Here is a 17,590-nt window from a genome sequence, read left to right on the forward strand (position 1 = left end):
AGGGGATTGAGAAGAACAACACTGCCCGTTGTGACAGCAAGATCTGTGGCGATGAGATGGTCGATGGAGCAGCTGGAGCCATCGTCGAGCAGGAGCACAGGGGAGGCAGCACTGAGGGCAGAGAGGTTGGCGTGGGAGAGGAAGAGGGAGGAAGCGGGGAGAGCACGAAGAGCAGGGCAGGCGAGGTGGAGGGAATGGACAGATATGTTGGAGAGGCGAAGGGTGCCTCGGGAAGCACAAAGGAGGGTGGAGTTGAGGCGGACAGGCTGGTCGGCTGCGGAAAAGAGGGAGGAGGACACAGCGAGGGATCCGTCGAGGAGGGAGAAGAGGGAGGAGTGGGCAGATGCGAAGGAGGAGTGGAAGGAGAAGTGGCAGTGGGTGAGGATGCAGGTGTTGAGAAAGGCGACAACAGCAGAGCGGTCTGAAGACAGATCAGAAGAAATGGGGATGGGGGTGGCGAAGTGCACAGGGACAAGACTCGCAGAGACAGACTCGACGCGGATGTCAGCAAGGGAGGTCGGGGCGTCGAAGGAGGAGGAGGAGCAGATCCAGAGGATGTTGCCGATGGAAGGGGCGATGTGGAGGACGGCTGTGGAGAGGGAGGCGCAGGGGGCAAGCAGGGAGCCGCACTGGCGGGCAGAGGAGCCGGTGTCCTGGTCGACGAATATCTGGTGGGCGCGGTAGAAGGTGATGAAGGGGAGGAGGTCGACATCGAGGTCGACATCGAGGTCGGGGTCGGTGTGGGAGGAGTCGGAGCCGCAGATGGAGGTGTTGGTGGCGAGAGAGGGCTGGGTGAAGTCGAGGGAAAAGAGGGACTCGTTGATCTGGGCAGGGATGGAGGAGCACCGGAGAAAGAGGTCCTTTCCTCTGAAGGCGTCGTTGAGGGCGAAGCGGAGGTTGAGGATGGAGAGGGGGATGGGAGGAGCGCCAGCAGGGCGGGAGCAGTCGAGGAAGAGGCCGCCGCCCCTGCCGGCTGTGCGGGAGCAGATGCACTGGGTGAGGATGCAGGCAGACACGCGCAGCTGCGACTTGTCGCAGTCGAGGCACACCATTGCGGCTCCGCCCTCGGCAGACTCTTCGCTCACGCAGCTGGTGAGCACACACGCCTCGGCAGCACAGTCGATGGCACATCCCCTCTCTGCACACACCAGAGCCGGCCCGTTGCCTGTGCGCACGATGTTGGTGATGTTGGCAGAGTCCAGAACGATGGCTGTCCTGGGGTCTGGGGCAGCCAAGCCAGCCAAGCCAGCCAAGCCAGTCGAAGCAGCCAGAGCAGGTGGATAGATGGACACGAGGGGAGTGCCAGCGAGCAAAGAGGAGGAGACCGAGAGGGATGTGAGTGTCGCAGAAGTGGATGCATCATTTATTTCGAGGAAAGGGCGCGACAAGGACACGGAGGCGAGGGTGCAGTGGTCGAGAGAGACACGCCCTTGTGCTGCCAGCACGATCACATAGGCAAGGGGTGTTTGGGGGGTGAGCATGGAGAAGGAGCAGCACTGCAAAAGGAGAGCAGCGTCTGGGGCAGATGTCAGGATGAAGGAGGAGTGGTGGGGGAAAGCAGAAGGGAGGAGGAAGGAGATGGCGTCGATGGCGAGGTCGACAGAAGAGGCGAGGAAGGCGTCGGATTGGCTGGGTGTGGGATCGGAGACGTGGACCGGGGTGTCTGGGGTGCAGCCGTGGAGGCGAAGAGACGGGAGGGAGGTGGGCGAGGGGGAGGTGGGGGCAGGGGGAGGAGGAGGAGGAGAGGCTCGGAGATGGAGGAGTGGGAGGCGATGGAGAGGGTGGAGGAGGGAGGGGAAGCGGGGTGAGCCTGAGGGAAAGGGCGTGAGGGATGGTCAGGCAGGGAGCAGCAGAGTGCCCGCATGCACTGAAGTCGAAGCCTGTGTCTCCGTCGACAAACACGTGGGTGGTGATGTTGGTCCAGAAATACACGGCAAGCGGGATGGGGCGGCTGGGATCGGCTGTGGCCAGCTCGAATCCGCCGAGCTCGTCGAGGGTGCTGAGGTCGGCGCTGGTCATGGCCCAGTTGAAATGGGCGGCATCAGCCACTGCGGACAGCACGGTGGCGGACACAAACACCTTTCTGCCCTTCCACGCATCGCATCTGGCAAACACCACGTGCTCGAGGGCAAACAGCCTGGCGGCATCTGCCTCCCCCACGAACACCGCGCCGCCCAGGCCACGGGTCTGTGCCTGGCCTCCGCCAGCCGCAGCAGCAGCAGCGGCGGCAGCGCAGTCCTCGAAGGTCGAGCCGTTTATCAGCAGGACTGCCCCGGCTGCCAGCTCGGCTGCAACGCCGCCTCCTCTGGCCTCGCTGCCTCTGGCGCTGCACCTCGCCACTGTGCAGTTCTCCATCTCCAGCCTTGCACTGCCTCCTCCGACCCCAGCCATCTTCACACACCCCCCGTCTCCGCTCCCCTTCTCCCCGCCCCCAATCACACACCCGCTGCACTCCACCACGCTGCTGCTCCCTGTGCACTCCATCAGCGAAAACATGGTGTTTGCCACCTCGCCCAGTGTTTCGAACTCGCTCAGCACCAGCCTCCCCGAGCGAACAGCGATCAGCGCGAAGGTCAGCTGCTCCTCGCTGCCATCGCCAGGTGCTGTGGCTCCGTCGTGCTTGTGCACAGCGCTGCAGCTGGCCATCCGCAGGCTGCCAGCCCCTGCCACCTCGACCAGGGCTGTGGCTGAGCCGAGCGAGGCCGGCACAGCAAAGCGGATGTCTGCGATGGCTGCCTCGGTGCTGACTGCGACGAGCGAGGGCGACGAAAAGCCCGGAGGCGCACCAACAGGCACCTCCATCCCTTTGCGCACACACGAGATGCTCCAAGCATGTGCATCGGCAGCAAGCCTCTCGCAGAGCTGGAAGCCCTCATCGAGCAGGATGGCAGGGTCAGCAGCGGGGAAGCGGGTGCGGGCAGCATGGGGGATGGTGAGGCAGGGGAAGAAGGAGAAGCCGCAGAAGGGGGTGTTGGATGCGCGGGAGGGCTGGCCAGCCACATGAGCAGCGCCTGGGAACGGGACAAGAAACACTGCGAGGGTGAACGGGGCAACCTCTGGCAGCGCGCGATCGACACCCATGAGGTCGTCGGCAGAGGATTGGTCGAAGGGGAAGCAGAAGGTGGAGGTGCTGATCTTGGCCGGGGTGAGGGCGCACCCGTTCACAAACACATTGGCGCCTCCCAGCGCAGCCTCGCAGCCACCAAACACAACCCCGTCCAGCAGGAGTGTGCCGAAGCCCTCGGCCAAGTCCAGATACACCGCCCCGCCATATCCGCTGCTCTTGCACCTGCTGAACAGTGCCTCGCCTCCACTCCCATCATCACCACCATTTGTGCCATGAGAGGCTCTGGTGGTGTTGCTGTTGTGGCTGTGATGGCGCACAAGAGGCAGGGTGCACCCCGAGCTGGCTGACGCGTTCACTGTGAAGCAGCCTCTGCCTCGGAGCCTGGCACATATTGCCCCGCCGCCACTCCCATCCCCTTCTGCACAGCAGTCCTCAAAGACACACCCAGATATCGCTTGTGCAGCATCCCCTTCGTTTGTGTTGGCACTGGCACTGGCACTGGCAATGCTGTCTCCATCCTCCTCCACATCCTCCTCCTCCTCGAGGACAATGGCTCCCCCGCACCCCGAGGATCGCACAATGTGTGCACACACAGTGCACTCCACAGCAGCAGTGCAGCGCCTCCCGACCCAGATTGCACTCGCGCTGTCCAGCACCAGCGCTGTGACGGTGCATCTGGTGATCCGCCCTGCCCCTCTGTGCAGCACAACAACCGGCGAGCGGAACCGGTTGGCAGCCGAGTGGCCGGCGCCGGTGATGGTGCACTCGGCCACAGCCACTGCGCCCTCGTCCCCGTCCAGCACCAGCAGCGGTGTGGCTGGGCACACGCCCCAGTCGGCCACCAGCACCAGCTGCGCCAGCTCCAGCGCGCCGCTGGCTGTGGCAAACAGCACTGCGCCGGTGGTGTTGCACCGCACCTCGGCCGGGCTGGCTGGGTCTTTGCTGCTGATGCGGATGTGTGTCTGGGCCACTGCCACGCCCGGCTCTTGGTACGACCCGGGGAGGACGGCGATTGGCTGCGGGGCATCTGAGGCATCTGGGGCAGGTGGGGCAGGTGGGGCAGGTGGGGCGAGTCTGGTGAGGGCGTGGGCGATGGTGGCGCACTCGCTGCCGAGCTCGCCACAGTGGGGCGTGTCGCCTCCCGAGGCGCGGGCAGGCTGGGCCACATGGATGGTGGAATAGGTCGGGGCGCGGATGAAGTCGGCCTCGTAGCCGGCGGTGCAGGGGCGGAAGCCGGCCGTGCACACAAAGCTGCGGATGCCTGTGCTGAGCGAGTAGCAGTGCTCAAAGTGCGTGGAGTTCACCACCCCGTCCCATCCCTCCCCACACCCGAAGTCTGCCCCCGAATACTGATCTGTGCATGTGTTGTTCATGAAAAACAGAAACCTGCTTTGTGGAGGAAATCTCGATGTTCCTTGATGCAATACAAAAGCACTTCCACAATATGATGCTGTTAAGTTGTTGAACAAACAACTTGTGATGATAGTGCTGTTATTATTTATGTTACTTAGAAGGATTCCACCAGTATCGTATGTTGCATATGAATGAGAAAATGTGTTATTGGAGAAAATAAAAATTGTTTTGATGCTGAATACTCCGACACATCCATAATAATTATTTGAATGGCATTCTGTGCACATGCAGTTTTCAGCAAAAAAATTATCCGAGCCAGAAACACGAAATGAACCTGCATCAACTCCCGCACTGCAATTTGTGATAATGCTTTCATATATTTTGCACATTCGAACATTTATCACATCTATTGCGCCTCCATGATTTTTGCAAGAGCAATGAGAAAATTTACACCTTGCAATGATCAAGCTGTTTGCATTGTTAACATAAATAGCACCTCCATCATTTGCCGTTTCGCTCACCTCGAACTCATCATCATCAAACACAATCTCCTCCTCATCCGAAGACTCGATGACAGTTCTGTTTGTGATCTTGTTGTTCGAGATCCTGGAGAATGAGCTGTTGAAGGATCGAAACGAGTGGCTTGTGAGATGGAGTGGGAAAATGGAGGAAAGCGGGTCTGTTGCCACATCACACACACAACTGGCAGCATCACAGCTCCTGAAGCATGGGTTTGGGTGTTGCTGGGTGGAGGTGTGGGCAAGGGATGTGATGTTGGAAAACACACAGTGCGAGAGGGAGAGCGAAGAGGCAGCACCACAAACAAGAAATGGGTGAGGGTGGGGGTGGGACAGAGCATGAAAAGAGCAACCCTTGAAGCGGGTGTGGCTGTTCCCTGATGCACACACAAGGCTGCTCGACAATTCATGTGCCAGCCCAGCATGTTCGAGGGTTGTGTTGCAAAACAACAAAAACCCAGATGATGCAAAGGGTGGTGAATTGGGCTGCTCAAGCAGGAGGACCACACTCCCCATTTCACATTGCGATTTGCCATCGATTTCGATGAATGAGGGATGCGAATGGAGAGGGATGGAGAGTGTGCTCAACACCAATGAGGAGTTGCACAGAACCATTGATGAGTTTCGAATGTGAGTGTCAAGCCACAAGCACCGACCAACATTACATATTTCGAGAGTTTTGAATGGATTAATATGAGAATTTACAGTGTTTTGTTCATCATATGGAATGGCATTGTCGTTGTTGCGATTATTCAGACATTTCCCGATTTCCTTTTCGCAACAACTGTTTTCATTTTGGGTGAATGCAAATGGAAGAGTGCACAAAAAGAAGTGCAGGATGGAAATCATTGAGTTTTGAGACTGCCTTCGAAACAAAAGTTAGCTGCGAGACTATTAATTGCGACTCTCACAGACAAGGGGAATATTGAAATGATTTTCGTTCAATGTTGAAAAATCTTCAATACCATTATTTGAATCATCACAATGCAAAAAAACAATGTGTTGAAAATATTATGGGAAGAGCTTTAATGTTAGGCTCATATTTTTTATTTCAAAATTGTACATTTATTTTTTTGAGTATCAAGTAATACATTAAATGGATATGTTATTCAAAAATTAAAGAGATGATTTTTAAGGAATGTTAAAACCAAAAATGACGCTGTTGAATTGATGCAATTCCAGCACACCAGTGCATAATCTGCGTTATTGAAATAAAAGCAAAACACAAAAGTTCGATAAAAAAAAATAAAAAAAAAAAAAAAAAAAGGAATGACATGAAAAACAAAAATAGAAAAATGGAAAAGAATTGAACTTTCTTGTTGAACCTGAAATTCTCGCATTTGTGACTTTTCAAAAAGAAAAACACAAACAAAAATTTGACACAAAATTAAAGAAAAAAAAAAAAAAAAAAAAAAAAAAAAAAAAAAACAGAATTTTCCGTGTTCAACATTAGTGGAACCCACATTTTTCGAGATTCTTCTTTTCAAACAATGACCATTTCACTCTTCCAGATAACCTTAAATGAATTAGTGATTCTCACAGCTTCAAAAAAAAAAGTTGACACACTTTGGTGATTATTCTGGATATATATTTTTTTGGAATGCAAATAAAAAAAGATTCAATATTTGTGAACTGTTTGTTCTTTATGAAGCATTTTTTTCACCACAATTCAAACAAAAAATTACAATATTTTATTATTATAAAAACGAATGAAATGAAATCAAAAAATTGAGTTATCAATTTTAGTCTCCTCATGAGATTTTTTTTTTTTTTTTGTATTTTCTTATCGAGAATCTTATTTAAAAAAATTGATTCAAAAAATAACACCAATTCGAAAAGTATTCAAAATAAGCAGTTGAATATTTATATCCATTAGTAGTTGGTTAACGCATTGGTAATTATTTTTGAAATCAAATTTTTTCTGTCGACGTTTTATTTGAGGTGAATAATTATTTTTGAAATCATTTTTTTTATCGGTGTGTTGATTTTTCAATGATTGTAAGTTTTTTGAAAGAAAATTTTATTTCAAAACAGTGAAAGCATAATAATTGTTTTTTGAAACAAATGCTTTTTCCAAATTGAAGATTAAAATGTGTTCAATAAGCTTTTTCACTTTTCAAATTATTTTTTTATTGATATTCAAGAAATATGGCAAAATTTTTTTGAAAAGTTCCACGACTTTAATTTTGTCCCACAAAAGATCGCAAATGATCAAATTATCTTGATCATTCCGTTCCCATAAAAAATTAATATTTTAAATTTATTACTATTTTCTGAGCTAATGTTTGATGAATTAGTTAAAAATATGAAGGAAGCATATTAACATCAACCTTATAATGGAATGCACTTCGATAAGAAGCTATTTTCTGTTCATTTGTTACAAACTTTTAATTTGGTTAACTCTCTTTGTTTTCATATCAATATTTACGAAATTTAAAACAGATTGAACGGTAATACCCGAATCAATTAACAATTCTTCCTTTCTATTAGAAGAATTTGAAAAATGAGCTTTGAAATTCAAGGTTGTGGATATTTTTAGAATTATGAATTTTCAAACAAAGCATAAAAAAATGCTCATGATCAATTGATAGAAGACGATCCTTATCTCGTTCAAAGTTCTGTATTTGCATTTATTGAAAATTTTGTTGTTTTAAACCAAAATTAAAAAAATAGTTCAAAAATTAAAATTTTCTATGAAAAAATAATATTGCCGAGTAAGATAAAAAAGGAATTATGTTAAAAATTTAATAAGGATTAATTTGTAGCATTGCACACTATTTATCTGTAACTGCACGTTGTGGTTCCCCATTACCATGTGAAATAACTTTTTGATCATTTCTTTATCTTTTCTGCATTGCTTTCATATCTTTGCACTTTCTTTCTTTTCACATTCCTTGAGATAATGCAGATATTCTTTTTCTTTTTTTTTTTTGCAAAAAACATCTTCTCTCAAACGAGTTCATTCAAATTTTGAAATCTTCGCTTTGCAAGTGCATCTCAGTATTCTTCTTTTCCTTCACAAAATTCGTCAACCAAACCTTCTTTGCATTAAGAAGTTTGCTGTTCTTCCTCTCCACTCCATCCACAAAGAAATGATGAAAAGTTCGTATCTGCAACTGCAGGGGAGAAACTCATGTTGCTATCCTTGTTTTTGGCACTGCAACAGATCAGTTTTAACATTGGTAGTTGATAAATTGTTATCCTGACTTTCGTTTATACAATTGTTGGATTAGAAGCGGTTATCTTTTATCTTCTTTCCAAGTCGTCGTCTCCACTGCTGCTTCTGTCTCATCTTGCGCTGCAAATACCGTAAGGTTTCATTGATGCCTTATGCTTTCAGAAGTGTCACATCAGCAAGCAAGGTGGTACTTTCGGAGATGCTTTATATTCTTTTAGCGACACTTCTTTCATTGAATGTTGAATTTCAGTTTGCTAATCAAGAAGCAAATTGATCTTTGAAGCAACGGATGTGAATGCGTTTCCGTTTATCAACGATCTATTTGGCCCTTCAATGCATATATGGCGATCGTCTCAGTTGAAATATTTGGGGGAGAAGTTGAAAGATGAAGTGATGGGGCGAGGGGTTGCAGTGTGTGAAGAGGTGGAGATTGTGGAGAAGAAGGCTGTAGGCTGCGGTTCTGAGGATGGAGGATGTGGTTCTGTTTCACGCAGAGATTGTGTTGGCGGCTCTTAAAGGAAGAGAAGAAGCAGAGGAAGGAGAAAGAAGAAGAAAAGAGGGAGGAAACCAAAAAGAAGGTGAAGAAGAAGAAGTTGCAGAAGAAGATGATGAAATAGCCAAAGCCAAAGTGAAAGAAGAAGAAGACAAATGAGAAGAAGACAAAGCAGGAGGAGAAGGAGCAGGAGAAGGTGGAATGGTATTCTTGTCGAGATATTGTGAAAGCTACTGAGAGAAAGAAGAGGAGGAAGAAGAGGAAGGATAAGAAGAAAGAGAAGAAGAAGAAAGAGAAGAAGAAGAAAGAGAAGAAGAAGAAAGAGAAGAAGAAGAAGTTGATGATGAAGAGGAAGAGGAGGAAGAAGAAATCGGAGTGGTTGAAGAAGGAGGAGGAGAAGCAATTGGTGGCGTTTATATCGAAGATGATGGATATGATTGCTTCTGTGAAGATGAAGATTTTCCAGAAGAAATAGAAGAAGAAGAAGAAAGAGAAGTATAGGAGGAGGAAGAAAAGGAAGACGAGGAAGAAAAGGAGGTTTTCAAAGATTATATTAGCATTTGTTGCTTAATTATAAAAAAACCCAATTATTTGAAAACAATAATAATAATTCTATTTATTTCTTAATTTTTTCTCATCAAGATTAACCTTCTTGTTTATCTCTTCTACCATCAGCATCATCTTCCTCCTCTTCTCTTTCTTTGAAATCTTTCCTCTTTTTCCCTCTGCTGACTGATGAGCTGCCGCTCCTTTAGATTCAACTTCTTCGTTCTCATTTTCTTTATCTTTTTCCGCTTCTTCGTCATCTCGTAGATCTTCATCTTCCAAGCTGTTCTTTACTCAAGTTGTTACACCCTATCCCGCTCGTTGAAAATGTTCTCAAACCAGATGTTAGGTGGTTCTGGTCTCATAGAAATTCCAATGCAGTCTGTGGAACAGCAAACAATTCTTATTCTTCTCGACTATCCAAGAGGGAAAAGCACGAAAGGAAAGATATTCATAGTGAAGAGCGTTCTATTCAAATTGTCGAGGACGTACAGGAGGATCGGATCGTCCATGCTGTTCTCGTCTGCCTTGTCGAAGAAGACAAAAAAGCAAAGAATCTTTCTGGCAAACGTACAACTCGTTTGCAAGCGTTCAAAAAAGTACATCGATGCCCTCTAATCTGTATTACTCCATTGTTGATTCTTATTTCTTATGTGCCCAGGTCGGCAGCCACGCAATCCTTGCTCTCACAAATGTGCCAATCATTAGTCTGTCAAACCTTTTTGCTAGGCACTCAAACACAACATCTTCCACGTCCTTCTCAAGTTCTTTGGAGTAGGCATTTCATCATCCAGCCTTTTGAATTTCTTCGTGATCGGTACAGTCTTGTTGATAAGATTCTCATAGCACTTCGTTTTAAAGGGAGCGGATCCATTCACAGCCGCACCGACCTAACTGAAATCACTCCCAAGCCCCTGATCAGAATGTTCTCAAAAATGTGCATTGGCTGGTTGAATTGGAAAATCACGCTTTCTCTTGCGCTTCAAGTGTGCAACCAAAAGAACGGGCTTGATCGCTCTTAAAAGGCGTCGGTATGACAATCAGCTTCTGCCTACTTTTGAGCATTACCTCTGTTTTCCTCAGAATAATGTTGCATATGGATAATTAATTTCGAGTGGCAGCGAAAGAAGCATTGCATGTTGAATATGTTGTGCATGCGAAAAACAAGTGCTTTGCAGCCGCAAGCGTTTGTCAATATACAGGGGCATCGGTATACGTGCTTGTTTCTTCTCTTCTCGAATTCGCTAATAATCCCTTTACTCTTTAATCTTCATTTTTGAAATCTTCTCCATCTTTATCCTCCTCTGTTGGCTTCCTTCTCTTTATTCTCTCTATCTTCCCATTAATTCAAAATTTGCTTTCACTTTCTTTTCTCGAACTCCTTGCTGATGCATGTGCTGACGATATGTTCGCATCCAATGTAATTCTGCCAATCTTCATTTAAACTCAACATTGTTCTCTCCTCTCTTTCTTCTCAGATAATACTCCCACATTTTGGCAATTCATTACTGAATACTTATACGATCTATTATTCTTTTTGAGCATTTTTCATCCATTTTCGTGTTTTTGCTTTTGTTGTCAAAATAACTCTTCTGTCGATTTTGGGAGTAGTAGAAAATCTGAGACCGATGAAATAAATACGTGGAAAGTGAGAAAATCCTGCAATTGATTGAAGCATACCTGCTTCTGTAGCATCAACAGCTCGAAGACCCTGATGGATATCTGCTGAGAGGGGGATAGAGAGGAGGAAGATGCGCACGAAGAGAGAGATGAATGGAAGATAAGTTGTTGTGTTTGACTCGTGATTTGGTTTAAAAATGGTGTGGTGAATCGGAAGAAAATGATGAAGATGAGGCAATAGGTGCTCTCTTTGATTGGTGCAGGGCTCAAAAATTAGTGGTAAATCCAATTGTTGACGCGAAGATACAGTCAGACAGGAAGATCAATATTTTGCAAAGGAGAATAAAGGCTGTTTGAGAATTAGAGAAAGATGAAATAAAAATGGAGCAAAGAAGAAGAGATGATGGATTAGTGTCGGAGAACTAATACAATTCCGCTTCTGCATCTATCAGTATCCTTGCTGAGTTTAATGATGAAGTCAAATAGGAGACTGTCCAGCTGCTTTTCCCATCGATTTTTTTATTTCGCACTTTTGTTCGAAAAAAAAATATTTTCTTTGCTTATCAAAATCATTCCACTCATCGTCACTTTCTTTATTCCTGTTTGACATTTTATGAAGTGCTTCATTGTTACACAAGGGAACTTGGCTATTCCATTGAGCTGGTGAAAAGGCGCCTTATCATCGATTCTCCTTTTGTTAATGTGCACTTTCACATCTTTCTAATAATCACAATTCCGAATTTATGTTTTTTTTACCATAGAAAAATGAAATCACACCATATCGCAGTTTATTCTTCATCAAATAATTGGGAATTATTGAAAAATATAACATTCGCATCAAAACACAAAACAAACCATTTGATTTGCTTGTTTTTTCATCTCAATTAAACTTGTGAGTGTCATCTTCACTTTTTGCAAAAGTCCAGGTGAACACTTTGCATCTAAAAATTCTAATTAAATGAAAATATGAACCACCAATGGAATCTTGATTTTCATTGAAAAATAATAAATTCTCTCATTGACAATTCGTATTAATCGGCAATTCCAAAATATGAATAGGAATTAAACACTTTTTTATCGAGAAACTGAAATAATTATTTTGATCAAAAAATGAGATATATAATTTTTTGTTTCTTAAAATTTTTTCTCATTTAGAAGTTTGCAATGAACTAACAAACATTGTAGTGACAGATATAACTTTTCATTAGAATTATGGTAACTGAATATAAAACAAATTTCTTCCATGGGTCAAATTTTTGATCTGATGTCACTTTTCAAAAAAATTTAGCCATATTTTTGAGCAGAAATTTTTGAATGAAAAAATATGAATTCAAAAATAATCACACAGGTTTTGATTTGCATTCGCTTTTTTTTTTCAACATTGAAAAGTGCTAACACCATTTGATAAAAAAGTGTCACAAATGTGAATCAAACGTTTGCTATTGTGAAAATTGCAATTCAAAAAATATGGAAATGATAATTTATAGTCGTTTCCAAAAGTTTATTTCTAATTCAACATACAGAAAAAGTTTCAATTTCAAAAATTAAAATCTCCATAAGTGATTATTTTTGAATCCATATTTTCTCTATCCAAAATTTCAGTTAAAGATTTTCTTTGAATATTGATAAATGAATGGTCACTTTCCAAATTGGCGGACACTTTCCTTATGGCCGGACAGTTGCATTTTCTCAGCAGCTAATAAACGTAGAATTTTGGTTTTTTCCCACATCAATCGAAAGGTGAATATGAGTACATGCAGTTTGACAAGAATGATGGATTCTTGTGCTTTCATTTTTTAAAAATCAATCTTATTTTTCAGAGGAACACGGAGTTATTAGTTTTTCCGAAATTCTGGGAAAAACAAAATTGATTTTTAAAAAATGAAAGCACAAGAATCCATCATTCTTGTCAAACTGCATGTACTCATATTCACCTTTCGATTGATGTGGGAAAAAACCAAAATTCTACGTTTATTAGCTGCTGAGAAAATGCAACTGTCCGGCCATAAGGAAATTATCCGCCAATTTGGAAAGTGACTAAACAGAAAAAAGTCATTACTCCTTTCAAAGATAATTTTTTTCATGAAAATTTTGTGATTAATAAATTAGAACATTTTCATAAATTCGGTTATTTTTTATTATTGTTGAAACAGAATAAATACCACTTTCAAATAAAAAAAGCAAATTATTGTATGTTTATTTTACTCTTTAATGGAAGTGCAAAAATATTTTTTTTTCAAAAATAGTTTGCTCGAATTAACAAATCAACGAAAAAGTCCAAAAATATTCCAAATCAAATAAAACAATAAAAATAAATTGAATCAATAATTTTTTATCACATATTCTTCAGTATTTAGACAAATTTTATTTACGATAGTTGATTTCCCTGAAATTATTTATTCAAAAATTTTCCTTTCAACAAAGTTAAATAACCATGATATGTACTATTCCTAAAGAATGAAAAATATGTGTATTATATGATTTAACAATGCATGCAGATATTCTTCACAGGTCAATCACGTAATCATCCTAATATACGATTAATGAAGTATTATCAAAAAATTTCAGAAAACATATACAAAATTAACATTTCATTAAAAAAAGCAAATTTAAAAAAAATGATAGACAAATAAATTAAAATTAAAGTTAAAAAAAAAAAAAAAAAAAAAAAGTAAAAAAAAAAAAAAAAAAAAAAAAAAAAAAAAAACATTATTTGTTGAATGGGAAAAAATAAACACTAAATATTATGCATACAATTATGACAGGCTCTTTCCACGCAAGCATATCAAGCAAAAATGAGTGGCTTATACAAGGAATCCCTTTTGATAGCAAAGCGCCCATCATTTCATCTTTGACAGCAGGGGCAGGAACAGCTTGGTGGCGAGTGGATGAATAACAAGAGGAAGGAGAAGAAGGTGAAGGAGATACAGAGGAAGGAGATGCACGTGAGCGAGGTGGTGAACGGAAATATGAAATGGAAGCAGAAGAATTAGAATTCGAATTAGAAGAAGAAGAAGAAGCAGTAAACGAAGATAGGGATTGTGCTGATGGTGGCAAAGAGAACTTTGAAGGAGACGAAAGAGAAGATTTTGGTGAATGGTGATGTGTGTCTGGTGACTGAGGTGTGGAAGGCTGTGACGTGAGCTGCCTTTTGGCTGCAGGCGAACCAGGAGATGGGGTGACGTACGAAAGAGACTGTGTAGGGGACAGAACAGGCAGAGGAGAGCTGAGCGACACGCCTCTGTCGATCACTCCCACACGCGAAGAGGAGGAAGGAGGGAAAGGAAGCTCCAGTTTGCGGGGCGTCCAAGGTGATTGGGTGGAGTGTGGTGCCACCGGCTGTGTGAGCGCAGGCTGCGAGGGATGAGGCGAGAGCGGAGAGCCGAGCGGTGCAGGCAGAGCAGCAAATGAGAAAGGAGCTGCAGAAGCAGATGAGGCAACAGCACTGTCTGAAGAGGCAGTAGAAGCGCTTTCTTCAGCGCGGTGGAGAGTTGAAGGAGGCTGCTGGTTGTAGGAAGAACGAGACTGGATGGCTGACAACTGGAGAGAAGGTGAATCAAAACTGGTGTTGGAAGACAAGAGAGACAAGTCTGTCTGAAACATATCAGCAGCAGCAGCTGGTGGCAGAACAGAGATATTTGACAAGGGAGATGTGGCAGCTGAGGTTGCCTGTGCCGTGCTGGATGATGATGACGAAGAACTCGTTGGCATCAAAGAAGAAGAAGAAGAAGAAGCAGAAGCAGAAGCAGAAGAAGATGATGACAATGATGACAAAGGTGATAAATAAGAAGGAGCATATGTGGAAGGCGTGGGTGACGTGGCAGCGCGAATCGCAGAGATTGAGGAGCGATTCTGAGAGAGCCGCTTCTGCGAAGGGTTGCTCATTGCATACGTCACCAGGTCACACGACGTGTCTACAATGCACAGCACAACACGGCCGTCGTCTGTTCGGATGATCGGCGGATCGTCTGCCCCGCCTTCGCCTGCAATCGCATCAAAGCTGAGCAGCTCGTCGTTGTCTTCAACATCATCAACGATTATGTCGTTCTGATTGAAGTCATCAAACACGTGCTTTGCATCGCCTTCTCCAGTTGCCAGCGGAGTATCCAGTGCATTTGCTCTGCTTTTAGCTTTCTCTTCTGCTTCTCTCATTCTCCTTCTTTTCCTCAGTATCGCTGCGTTCTCGCGCAGATACTGTTTTTCTGTCTCCTTTGCAAAGCGGAGGGCTTCTCTTCCGCTAATGATTTCTCCACCGCCTGTGATGATGATGCCTCTTAAATGCACACAATTCCCTGAATCAGCTGAAGTGTGCAGGACAAACGCAAAAGACGAAAACGGGGCGCCGATAAACACAGGGCGGTGCTGGATGAACGATGGCGTGTGGCCTGAAGAGCAGCATGCAGGCAGATACTCATCATCAGAAGGAGTGTTTGAATAAGAGACTAGCAAGTCACTCAGATGAGGCAGAGCGGCTTGACGCGTTTTGGAGGAGGTGCGCTTCAGAGAAGGAACAGGCTTATTGGAAGCAGATGAAGACGAACTAGTTAATGAGACATGAGGTCCCAACACACTCTCAGAAATCCGTATTTTTTTGGGGTATTTCCACCGCTTTTCTCTTTCTCGACGCATCGCACCCAGCCAAAGATGCTGAATGTTCAGTGTTTCCTTGTCTGGAATAGGGTCTTCTTCGCGGCGCGCTTTCTTCTCAGGCATCTTCAGGCTCTGACGCAAACGCCCTGCTCTTGTTTTCCTCTTTCCTGGCGTTAACTCTACTTCCTTAAGAATGGCTCCTTCATTTGCCTCTGGTGAATCTAACTCGTTCTCGTCCTCTGCTGTCAGTTCGTAGTCTGTTTCATCCAGGAAATAACCTGCTTTCAAAGAGTCCGTCAGATACGAGGGCTTCAGAACCCAGCAGCCAGCAGAGATGGCAAAGATGAGCTTGACTGAGCGGCTGAAGGAGCCCAAAATGAGGTGTGTGCAGAGAAACGGCAGGTACTTTTCCAGCTGCGGGCTGAACTCTTCAAAGGGCGTTGTGGTGTTTTCATCCACATCCCAGATGCTTCTGCTTCTGCCAAAATTCAGTGAGTCTCCACCAGCTGCCTCAGACTCATGCGAATGCGGTGTAGAAGATGCAGGATGCAGAGGAGGGCGGCCTTTTCGAGGAGTTGCTGGTGAAGGATGTGCCACGCCTTGCTTCGCGCTGGCAGAGTGCTTCGAAGACGAGCCGTCTCCAAACTCAAATTCCTCTCCCCTCAGAATGACATCGAAGGAGTCGTCGCTGCATTTCACGTGGCGCATCATCACCAGGTCCTTCGGATGCTTCACAAACCCGTCGCCAGCCACTGCCCCACCGAGCTGGTGGACAATCTTCTTCATCTCACTCGTCTTTTCCTTCGAGACACCTGTAAACAGGAACACCGGACGCGCTCCGCATCTGCCGAGGGAAAGCCCACTGCAGCTGAAGGCGTTGCAGACAGGACACCGCAGCGCTGCACGGCACCTTATGCAATGCCCCAAAGTGCCATTGAGCTCGGAGGAGGAAGGCGGATGAATAAGAGCTGACTTCACAGACAGCCTTGACGATGAGGATGAGGATGGAGACGGGGAACGGGCAGAGGCAGATGATTTTGCGGAGGAAGAAGGCGAATCCTGCGCAGTTTTTGTGGAATGAGAAGGAGTGGGTGTCGGAGAAGAAGAAGAGGAAAAAGCATGCTTTCCCTTTTTCTTTGTTTCTGCTTTGATGCTTTTGGGCTCTTTCTGCTTTGGTGTTTTTCCTTTGCTTTTTGCACTGGCCTTCGCTTTGCTGGGTTTTGCATCTTCCTCAACTGAGCTTGATGAATCAATTGTTTGCTTTGATTCGTCAATTGTTGGCTGCTTTGCTTTTTGCTGCTTCTTTTTCGATGACTCGAAATCTGCTTCTGTAATCATTCTTTTGTTCGTTGCATCTCCTTTGTCAACGGAAATAAGTTTCTCATTTCTCTTTCTTTTCCCCAATTTTTTTGAAGGCTTATCCGTTTCAGACTTATCTGGTGAAATTATAGTAACGGCATCTGAATGGCTCCGCTTTAGATCTAATTCAAGTATTCTATCGTCTAGAGTCAGTATATCAGGGTATCTCTCCGATAATTTTATGAGCGAATTTTCAGATTTTGTGGAGTTCATGGGGTAACGAGATTTCCAAACTTCTTTGATGATATGATTTGCAACCAATGGAAGTGAAATCCATCCATCTCGACGTATACCACATTCATAAACATTTCTCATTTTACCGAAAGATGATTTTTTACCAAGCCTTTGAAGTTCACTTCCAATTCTTTTGACTTTTTTTTCAAGCGTTCTTGGTGTGGATTCTGGGAATTCCGGAAGGAAATCATTAACTTCTAAAAAATCTGTTTGCATTGCCGTGAGCAAAATTCTTGTATGCCTAAGTTGCTGTGCTTCCGCTTTTGATTGTGCGTCTGTTAAAGAAACTTTTGAAGGATTTGGAACAACATAAGTTTGATTTCCAATTGTAATAAAACTGAATTGTTCGTCTGGGCACAAAAGGATTTGAGATGAAACAGCAATTTTACCACCCGAAAGGAATAAAGGTATATGCGCATGTGCCCTATTTGTTTCAACTTCATTTTCATATTCAACTAATGAATTTAAATGAGTTTCAAGTTTCATTAAAGCTTTTATCTCTGTTTCCATCTGAGTGGAAGAAGATGACTGCTCGCTTAACATTACGTTAATGTTACTTGAGTAAGTAGTCTTGCAATGATGACTTTTTTCGTTCTGTAAATAGTAACAAAATTAGGTATTTGAAAAAAAGT

General features: G+C 44.5%; 6 protein-coding genes across 6 annotated transcripts; 4 read left to right on the forward strand and 2 right to left on the reverse strand.

Annotated features, from left to right (window-relative positions):
- Nucleotides 1-56: 56 nt before the first annotated feature.
- On the forward strand, nucleotides 57-425 carry MONOS_15305 (uncharacterized protein; the record flags this gene model as incomplete). The annotated part of the gene is made up of 1 exon (XM_067868174.1): nucleotides 57-425. One exon carries the CDS (start codon nucleotides 57-59, stop codon nucleotides 423-425), a length of 369 nt encoding a protein of 122 aa, XP_067724428.1.
- Nucleotides 426-441: 16 nt separating this feature from the next.
- MONOS_15304 (uncharacterized protein) lies at nucleotides 442-684 on the forward strand (the record flags this gene model as incomplete). The annotated part of the gene is made up of 1 exon (XM_067868173.1): nucleotides 442-684. One exon carries the CDS (start codon nucleotides 442-444, stop codon nucleotides 682-684), a length of 243 nt encoding a protein of 80 aa, XP_067724429.1.
- A 6-nt stretch (nucleotides 685-690) lies between these two features.
- Nucleotides 691-1,284, forward strand: MONOS_15303c2 (uncharacterized protein; the record flags this gene model as incomplete). Its single annotated transcript, XM_067868172.1, has 1 exon — nucleotides 691-1,284. One exon carries the CDS (start codon nucleotides 691-693, stop codon nucleotides 1,282-1,284), a length of 594 nt encoding a protein of 197 aa, XP_067724430.1.
- A 551-nt stretch (nucleotides 1,285-1,835) lies between these two features.
- Nucleotides 1,836-4,440, reverse strand: MONOS_17834 (uncharacterized protein; the record flags this gene model as incomplete). The annotated part of the gene is made up of 2 exons (XM_067870793.1): nucleotides 1,836-1,880; nucleotides 1,933-4,440. 2 exons carry the CDS (start codon nucleotides 4,438-4,440, stop codon nucleotides 1,836-1,838), a joined length of 2,553 nt encoding a protein of 850 aa, XP_067724431.1.
- Nucleotides 4,441-5,070: 630 nt separating this feature from the next.
- Nucleotides 5,071-5,319, forward strand: MONOS_17835 (uncharacterized protein; the record flags this gene model as incomplete). Its single annotated transcript, XM_067870794.1, has 1 exon — nucleotides 5,071-5,319. The coding sequence occupies one exon, from the start codon at nucleotides 5,071-5,073 to the stop codon at nucleotides 5,317-5,319; it is 249 nt and encodes an 82-aa protein (XP_067724432.1).
- Nucleotides 5,320-12,947: 7,628 nt separating this feature from the next.
- On the reverse strand, nucleotides 12,948-17,590 carry MONOS_8796 (uncharacterized protein). The gene is made up of 2 exons (XM_067879235.1): nucleotides 13,530-17,590; nucleotides 12,948-13,304 (listed from the first exon to the last, which is right to left on the reverse strand). Exons 1-2 carry the CDS (start codon nucleotides 17,499-17,501, stop codon nucleotides 13,281-13,283), a joined length of 3,996 nt encoding a protein of 1,331 aa, XP_067724433.1. The 5' UTR covers nucleotides 17,502-17,590; the 3' UTR covers nucleotides 12,948-13,280.

The sequence above is a fragment of the Monocercomonoides exilis genome (genome assembly GCF_001643675.1).
Source record: "Monocercomonoides exilis strain PA203 chromosome Unknown scaffold33-1116896, whole genome shotgun sequence".
Taxonomy (NCBI): domain Eukaryota; phylum Preaxostyla; order Oxymonadida; family Polymastigidae; genus Monocercomonoides; species Monocercomonoides exilis.

Bases quoted from the DNA above. Each gene is read 5' to 3' on its own strand.
- MONOS_8796 (XM_067879235.1), bottom strand. From the start codon at position 17,501: ATGTTAAGCGAGCAGTCATCTTCTTCCACTCAGATGGAAACAGAGATA. The intron at 13,305-13,529 runs GTATGCATAATA...ATCGTATATTAG, and splicing joins GGAAAGAGCCTGTCATAATT to GATGATTACGTGATTGACCT.